This window comes from Artibeus jamaicensis, unplaced genomic scaffold (assembly GCF_021234435.1).
Source record: "Artibeus jamaicensis isolate MK-2021 breed Jamaican fruit bat unplaced genomic scaffold, CSHL_Jam_final contig_944, whole genome shotgun sequence".
Classification (NCBI taxonomy): domain Eukaryota; kingdom Metazoa; phylum Chordata; class Mammalia; order Chiroptera; family Phyllostomidae; genus Artibeus; species Artibeus jamaicensis.
In genome coordinates, this window is record NW_026522020.1 from 1375274 (window position 1) to 1383679 (window position 8406).

At 65.8% G+C, this 8406-nt stretch overlaps 1 protein-coding gene across 1 annotated transcript; it reads right to left on the reverse strand.

The window, feature by feature from the left end:
* Nucleotides 1-200: 200 nt before the first annotated feature.
* On the reverse strand, nucleotides 201-8078 carry ECEL1 (endothelin converting enzyme like 1). The gene is made up of 18 exons (XM_053655252.1): nucleotides 8018-8078; nucleotides 6180-7067; nucleotides 5560-5628; nucleotides 5347-5457; nucleotides 5180-5272; nucleotides 4898-5022; nucleotides 4048-4270; nucleotides 3464-3562; nucleotides 3149-3223; nucleotides 2835-2938; nucleotides 2473-2531; nucleotides 2346-2397; nucleotides 1740-1807; nucleotides 1421-1545; nucleotides 1095-1160; nucleotides 669-764; nucleotides 422-498; nucleotides 201-300 (listed from the first exon to the last, which is right to left on the reverse strand). The coding sequence occupies exons 2-18, from the start codon at nucleotides 6963-6965 to the stop codon at nucleotides 201-203; spliced, it is 2328 nt and encodes a 775-aa protein (XP_053511227.1). The 5' UTR covers nucleotides 6966-7067; nucleotides 8018-8078.
* Nucleotides 8079-8406: the final 328 nt, after the last annotated feature.

Consider the following 8406-nt stretch of genomic DNA (forward strand, 5'->3'; position numbering starts at 1 on the left):
GGCGCCGACCTGGAGCCCAGCCTCATCCCTGCTCTGGGTCCCCGCCTGAAATAAGGGGGCCCTCAGCGGGCCAGGTCCCGGAGGGGTTGGGAAGGCGTGTGGCACCCAGATCGGGACCAGCACCGGGTCCAGCGGCTGGCAGGAGGCAATCCGTGCAGGGTGGTGGGGGCGTGCGGGTGGGTGGGCGGGCGAGCGGTGGCTCACCACACAGAGCACTTGTGAGCAGGGTTCATGGGCGAGTCTTTGGAGCAATGGAAGGCCCGGCCAAACTCCTCGAACTGGGACACGCTGCCCAGCACCCTGGGTGGGAGGACAGACCTGCAAGTGTGGGTCCCAGCACCCCCAGCTGTCCCTTCCCACCAGCACCTGCTCCCATCGCGGACACAGGGAGGGGTGCGGCCCAGGCAGCCGGGGGGCGCACCTGTAGTGCTCAGGGGCGTGCTTGTCGGTCAGCACCTGCAGGTAGATGGACTGCGACCGCCGTTTGATGCACCAGTTCTGGGTCGGGACGATGTGCAGGGCAGGAGAGTGAGGGTGAGGCCAGGCGCCTACTGCCCGAGCCCTGCAACCTCCCCCCCACAAACCCCAGCACACTAGGTCTGAAACTCCCACCAGAACCCACAGGGCCATTCCCCACCCCGACCCCCTACCACCCTCACATGGCCCACCTGAGCAAAGGCAATGAAGAAGAGCTGGTTGTGTGTGTACTTGAGCCGGTGCAGGGGGTGCTCCGGGCCATGCTCCCGCACCCACTTCTGATAGGCCTGGGGGTGCAGAGGGCAGAGCTGCGGTGCCCACAGTGGGGCAGCCTGACTCACCCTCCACCCAGTCAGCCCCGGCTGCACACATCTACTGCACTGAACCCCCATCTCCAAGCTGTGTTCCCTCCCATGAAGGTTAACCCCAGGCAGGTGCCACCGCCTCCAGGCAGCCCTCCCTTCTCTCCGAACCAGGGTCTGGGAGTCCTTCAGAGGACCTCTTGCTTGGCACAGGCCCCAGCCCCTAAGGCAGAGGGCAGCAAGATAGGGAGAAGAGGTGCCTTCAGCCCCCAGCCCTCCCCCCAAAGAGTCAGAGGCCCAGCCCCTGCAGCTCACATAATAGGCCAGCTTGAGACCCCCCATGTCTGCGATGTTCTCGCCAAGTGTGTGCTTCCCATTCACCTGTGAGAAAGGAAAGGGCGGGGGGGGGGGCTGTGTGGGGCCTCACTGACCTCCCTCAGACCTCGTACCGGGGTCCCCTGCCCACCTGGCCCCTTTCCCAGAGCATTCGGGACTGCAGTCCCTCTGTGCCTTGGGACCCTGGGGAGCCTGTGTGAGCACATTCACCCTGAGCGTGTGCGCACAGACCTGCACAGGGTTTGCTCAGGCGCGTCCCTGTGTGCAGCCAGGCCCGAGGGGCCGAGCAAGGGCGGGGGGCTCACCCGCTGGCTGTAGACGGTGAAGTTGTCGTAGAGACGCACGATGCACTGGGCCTTGCGCAGGAAGCGGCTGTAGGAGGCCTCCGTCCACCAGTGCAGCAGGTTGCCCGAGCGGTCGTACTGGCCCCCTGTGCAACCGGGCGGGGTGCGGTGAGCCTGGCCCTCACCCCCAGAGCCTGAGCTGGTGCTAAGTCAGTCCCCCACCCCCACCAGCCAATGGACATGGAGGGGCCACCCGGGGGGCCTCAGTCAGCCCATCAGCACCCTGCCCCCACTGCCTGTCTTCCCCTCCCCCGCCATCCCCTCAACCCTCGGGCCTCACCCCAGTCATCGTAGCCGTGGGTCAGCTCGTGCCCGATGATGGTGCCGATGCCCCCGAAGTTCAGAGACCTGGGCCCACGGCAGCAGCGTCAGGCCCCACCCGCCTTCTGAAAGCGCCTGGCTGCTGCCCAGGCCCCACGAGGCCCTGACGGGGCTAGGGGGTGACCCAGGGAGGCCCTAGGGGTGTCCGTGGGTCCCAGGGCTCTCCCGCCTCAGCTTCCTCGTGGGACATGTGAAAGGGACCGCTGGTAACTGAGCACCTGCCTTTTAGGAAATAACATCTCCCAGAGCGGGGGATGGGGGCAGAGACCAGGATGGAGGGAGGCAGGAGGGGAACTGAGGTGCCCCACTTGGGATTTGGCCTTTTTCTTCGTCACTAGCATCGCTCCACTTTTAAAACACTTAATGACACCTCAAATGAGGTAAGGGGGGACTCAGGACATTCGAAAGAAAAAATCCCTACACATTTCCCTAAATTACCAAGGATGAAGTAGAACTATGGGGACCTGGGGTCTGCAGATGCCATGACTCCCAGGCCCAGCTCCAGGTTGGGGGCAGGGTGAGCAGCCCCACCCACCGTGGGGACAAGGCCGGGTTCAGTACTCACTGTGGAAAGTCGGGATCATACAGCGTGGGCTGCAGGATACCAGCGGGGAAGACTGCAGGAAGAGGGTGTGGTCAGCAGGAGACCTGCCCACCTCCAAGCCCCGCCCCTTTCAGGACCCACCCCTTACCCATCTGGTTCTTGTTGGGTAGGTAGTAGGCGTTAAGGGCTTGTGGGGGAAGCAGCCACCTGTGGAGGGAGGCTGAGGTCAGCTGGGGGGGCCACACTCCCGCACTACCCTCACCTCCCAGCCAACTTCTCCTTGAGGGCTGCTTTTGCAGCCCAGCCTACAGCCATGTCCTGGGCCTCCCTCAGCCTGATCCCCAATGATCCCCAGCCCTGACAGCACCCACTCATGACCTGCACAGGCCTTGTGCCCCCTGCACCAGCACAGCACGAGGCAGTTTGCCGCACCAACCTCCTGGCTGCAGTACGGTGCCCTCTCCCCATGGCACCTCCCACGCCCCCCCCAGCTCTGGGCCAGGCACCCACGTGGACTTGTCCACCTCCTGCCGGATCTTCTTGACTGAGAGTTGGATGCTGAAGCGGATGCTATTTAAGATGTTCTTGAAGTAGGTCTTCTCGTGGACCTCAAACTGCACAGGGGACAGGCAGCGCTCAGCGGCAGGCCGGGGCAGGGCAAGACCAGCGCCTACCAGGCCACGTGCCCGCTCCCACGCATCCGCTGAGGCCTGGCTCTGGCTCCTTCTCTGCAGTGGCGGTGGGCTCCCTGGGGGTCATGGCAACAGCCCTGGCAAAGCCCAGCTGCTCAGGCTGGGCAGGAACAGGCTTGGGGGCAGGCCCACCTCATACTCCTTGTCCACGGCCTCGGGTTTGAGCAGGAAGTCTGGGTAGCCCACCATCACCATCATGTGCTGGAGCTGCAGACGGGGCAAGGGCAGTGAGCGCAGGCCAGGCCTCGGGTGACAGCCCCCACCCACCCAGGAGCAAGCTCTAGCTCCAGCCTAGGGGTGCCGCTCAAAGATCAAGAAGAGGAGGAGGGTGATGCCAACTCCACCAAAGGCGCCTTGGTCTCTGCTGTTGTCCCAGAGCTAAGCACACAGTAGGTACTCATACTCAGTAAGTATGATCCAACAGACGGGAATGGGGTCCCACGTCACCTTGGCCCGAGCTGCTGCCTTGGTCTCGGCGTCCATCCAGTCCAGTTCCTCCAGGCGCTGGCCCAGGATATACTTGATGTCCTCCACCAGCTGTTGCACCTGCAGGGTCCAGGCTCGTGGCTCACAGACTGGCCAGGAGGGGCTCAGCCTGGGGCCCCCAGCACCTGGCATCAGGGGTCCCCCAATCCGTCAGCACCACTTCATAAGTTCAGGACTGGTGTTGAGCATCAAGGGAGACCTTGGTGGTGGGGACCCAGGCCCTGCACCCTAGACAAAAAGCTCCCAGTATGGAAGGGGGCAAGCTGCCCCAGCAACGGTCACACACACCCCTGAGGCCATGCCTACCGAGCACGTTACAGAGGGTGAGAAGGGCTCAGTGGGGAGGACCTCCTGTGGCCAACAGACCAGGTAGGCTTCCTGGGGGAGGAGGTCTAGGGAAAGCAGCGCGGAGCCTCAGAGAGGGCAGAATCCTAAGCTGGGTACAGGGGCATGTGCGGGGCTCTCCACCCGCAGGCCGAGGCCATGCAAGGACTCCATGCCCGTCAGCACCCATACTCCCACCCCCAAGCCCAGGGCAGCCTGACCTTGGCCTTGCTGGCGGCTGAGAAGTGCTCGTGTACAAAGAGAGCACCTAGAGCCATGCCAAAGTGGCGGTTGGCCTGGCCCAGGCAGACACGGGCCAGCTCCTGGGGCTTGTCGCTGCCCTCCATCTCTCGTGCCAGCTCATGCAGTGCCTCTCGAAAGGGCGGTGACAGATGCTCACTCAGGACCACCACCACGCGCCACACCAGGTAGTTGTGCAGGATCCTGAGGGCCAGGTGAAGCAGCTGGGTGTCCAGACAGGCTTGCCTACTGGGGCCACCCCAGCGCACCCCCTGCCCTCATCCATACTCCACAGCCTGGGGTGGAGCCTATCACCCCCAGGAATGAGGGTCATTCCAGGCACACAGAGGCAGAACCTGGAGTGGGCTAGTCAGGGAAAAGGGTGGGGCCCACACACAGCAAGACACACCTCCGGCCACTGTGCAGAGCCCCTGACGCTGCCAGGTCACAGGCCAGCATCGTTTTCTGACTTGCTATGGGGAGGGACAGTGGGCACTTTTGGTGACCGCCTGCCGCAGAGCTGACCTTGAGAGGCCTCTGCTTCTCTTTCAGGCAGGCAGAGAACAGGCTTTCCCCTCAGTGTCCCTGGGGTGGCGGAGCTGTGGCCACACTAGCCCTTCCCAATGTGCAGACCCACTCAGGCCTCACCGTCCCCAGATGCAGCTCAGGAAGCCCACAGCCCTGCTCAGGGTGCCGCAGAGCAGGTGGCACAGCCATGTCTGAACCTGGGGACAGGACCCCCACTCCAGTGCTCCTCACTCGCCCCCCAGTGCGGCTCCCCAACCGAGGAGAAGGTGGGGGGTCAGGCTGGGTACGGGGCGGCAGCCGCACCTCCGGGGTGTGGAGCGGATGAGCTGCGACACCTGCTGCATGTAGTCCGTGGCCAGCAGCACTACCTCCTCGTCCTCGGAGAAATCCTCCTGGAAGATCTGGTCCAGCAGCCACTTCCACCGCAGCTGTGGGGCCGTGGGCGGGAACGGTGGGCTGGGGTGCCAGGGGCCACGGGCAACAGGGAACGGAACGGGGACATACAGCAGGACACCGGAGCCCTGGGGAGGGGAGGCCTCGGGGCTCTGGCCAGCACCTCCCGGACCACGGCCTGGCCGCACTCACGTGGGGGGTGATCTTCTGCAGCTGTCCCAGTGTCACCTTGTTGTACATGGAGCTGACGTCACGACGAAGGTCATCGTACTCTGACACCGTGATCTGCGGCGGAGCAGGTTGAGCCAGCCCTGCCCGAGGGTCCCGGTCCCCCAGCCCTGGGCAGTCCCCCTGCTCACGTTGGCCAGCCGCTGCTCCAGCTGCAGGATCTCCTGGGCCTTCTGCTCCACGGCGTCAGCACCCAGCAGGCTGAGCAGGCGCTCCATGAACACCCGGTACGCTGCCAGGATCTGCACCGGGTGGGCCGTCAAGGGCGGGGGTCGGCGCTAGGCCCTGGTTCACCCTGGCGGAGCCCCACACCTTCCCTGCACCCGGCCCCCAGGCCCCCGCACCTTCTCACTCTCCTCGTCCTGAGCCAAGTACAGGGTCCTCTCCGGCAGGGTGAGCCCATCTTGGTCAATCTGGGGAGACAGGTGGGTCAGAGGTCAGAGGTCAACAGGCCACGTTTAGACAGACAGACTGAATTCCCACTCCGATGCTCAGACAGACAAGGCATCCATTGTCATAGCCCCTCCCTCTATGCAGAGAAAGGGAGTGGAAGCTCCCGGCCCCTACCATCCACTGGGGATGCGCGAGGGGAGGTCCCCGCCCCCCAAGTCTTTCCTCCCGTCAGCTTTTGCCCTGCCCACCTGTGAGCGACCTGCCCCACCGGTGAGGGGCACTCACACCGACATTTGGGGCCCGGTATGCAGCCTGCGGCGGCGGCGCAGGGCTCAGGGGCGCACAGCCCCCTCCGTGCTCCCAGTCTGCCACGGGGCCGCGACACTGCCGCCCCCGCGGCGCCCTGAACACCCCGACCGCTCGCTCGGGGAAAATTACTTGCGCCCTCCTCCTGCGCTCTGCCAGCGCACACCCCTCTCCTCCCCTTCTGCACAGGTCCCTGGGATGCCGGGCCGTGCGCCCCGAGTCCCTGGCCGCTGGCGGGGGTGCCTGGGGAGCGGGGGACACTCACGCGGATGACGTAGCGTGAGGAGTTCCTGTCGTCCAGGCTCACGGTGAGTGAGAAGAGCGCGGCGGCGCTGTACACACCCTGCGCCTTGTACAGCAGCCGGTTGAGGTCCCAGCGCGCCGCGGACCCCGGGCCCTCGGCGGCGCCCCCCAGGTCCCAGCCACCGCAGTCCTCGATGACCTCGAGCATGGGCCTCGGGCCGAGCCTCTCGATCTCACGCATGTCCAGGCAGGAGCGGAAGAAGGCGCGCACCTTGCGCTGGGCCGCGCCGCCGGGCCCACCCCCCGGTCGCGCCAGCAGGCGCCGCAGACGCTCCTCGTTCTGTTCGCCGATGGCCGCGATGGTGCCGTAGGTGAGCTTGTCGTCGGGGATGGCGTGGCGCCGCAGCCAGCCACCGCATGCGAAGGAATAGAAGTCCTGACACGGGTCTATGCTGGCGTCCAGGTTGGCGGCCAGGAAGCGGGCGGCGCGCGCGAAGGCCTTGCGCTCCGGACAGCCCTCGGAGCAGGCGCCACCGCCCGCCGCACCCGGGCCCAGGTACTTGAGGGCCAGCATGGCGGCCAGGATGGCGCAGAGGCCGGCAGCGAACACCAGCCCCGACAGCAGGCACACCTCGCGCCGGTTCCAGCGCGGCAGCCCAGCCCGGGCTCCGGCGGTGCTGCGCCCAGCGCTCAACGGGAAGCCTGGGGGCAGCGAGGTCCCGCGCGCGCCCCCCGTGCCGCACCGGCTCACGTACTTGACCTCCTGGAACTCGTCATAGTGCGCAGTCATCGAATACGGGGCCTCCATGGCGCTGCCGACACCACCCCGCAGCCCTTGGCGATCTTGGCTACAGGATCCACCGGGCTGCGGGCCTCCCGTCTGGCCCCCACATGGCCCCCCAGGCCGCAGCTGCAGGAAGGGTAGACACAGGCTTAGAGGGGCACTACCTCTGAGGCCCTCAAGCACCGTGGGAAGGGGTGCAGGCGTAGGTCCAGAGACAGGAGGTCACCCTTGTCCCCACCAACGAGCAGGCCTGGCGCTTCACCTGCCTGCGCCGCTGGGACAATGAGGAAAGGGGAAGAAGGCTCGGTTTGGCCGCCACCTCCCCGTTTGCGCAATGGCATCCTTTGACCTGTCTCCTCCCTCCCTGAATGCCTGTCACAGATTTTGGAGTCCCCTGGTGGAAAGCTAGGGGCACGAGGCCTGGCACATAGTAGGCCTTCAGTGAAAGGCTGTTTCTCTTCCCTTTGCCTTTCTTGTCCACGTCCTGCTACAGAGAATGCCAGGTGGGGAGGGGAGAGCGGAGGCTGGAAAAAGGAGGCGCGGTCAGTGTCGCGTCTATGCGGACCCTGAAGCCGCCTTCAGCTCTGCGAGCCGGAGCTGGATGTTCAGGAAAGAGGCTAAAAAACCAAACTTTGCCCTGGCGGATGTCAGCAGGCAGACTCGCCCTGTCCTCCTTCTTTCTGTCCATGAGCTAGAATGTCCACCAGCGCCTTTCCCAAGCGTCGCCTGCCGTCGGGGCCCAAGAAGGGGGAGAACCCCCGACGGCCCTAAAATCCTGGACCCATTACTGTCCTCACCCTCCCCGTCCCCACCCTGGGCTACTCCCGGCTTCAACAGGTTCTCCCTGGAACCCAAACTTGGGCGAAGTTTCACCCCTGGCGCGGAGAGAGTCGGCCCCGCGCGCCCGGAGCCTGGGCGCTGAGCCACGCAGTCCGCGGAGCCGGAGAGCCCAGCCGGGAAGTCGCAGGCGCAGCCGGAGCCGGAGCTGCGAGGACGCAGACAAAGCCCAGAGGCTCGCGGCGGTGGAGGTGGCTGCGGTGCTGGCCGCGGCAGCGGAAGACAAGGGTGCCACTTACCCATCAGGTGCGCGTCCGGGCCAAGCGGGATCAGAGCGGGTAGAGCCCGAGCCCGAGCCCGAGCCCGAGCCCAAGCCCGAACCGAAGCCGGAGCCAGAGCTGGGCCGGCGGCCGCTCCCTCCGAGCGCCCGCCGCTCCTTTGCTGCCGCGCCGCGCCGCGCAGCCCTCCGGCCCCGAGGGAGGGGGCGCGCAGGCTGCTCCACCCTCCTCCGCCCGCCCCCCTCACCCCCTCCTTCCGCTCGCCTCCATCCAGGCTACCTGGCAGCCCGTGGAAGCTCGGGGGCGGTGGTGACGGCTGTGGGGACACGCTCTCCAGGGTCTCGCACCGACTCCGGGCTCGGGGCTTCCAGTTCCAACCGCGTCCCGAGAAGAGTGAGGGCGCCGGCTAA

Excerpts from the sequence above, each read along its gene's own strand:
- ECEL1 (XM_053655252.1), bottom strand. The coding sequence starts at position 6,965 with ATGGAGGCCCCGTATTCGATGACTGCGCACTATGACGAGTTCCAGGAG. Across the intron at positions 499-668 it reads TCTTCATTGCCTTTGCTCAG|AACTGGTGCATCAAACGGCG; the intron begins GTGGGCCATGTG and ends GTCCCGACCCAG. Across the intron at positions 301-421 it reads CACGCCCCTGAGCACTACAG|GGTGCTGGGCAGCGTGTCCC; the intron begins GTGCGCCCCCCG and ends CCTCCCACCCAG.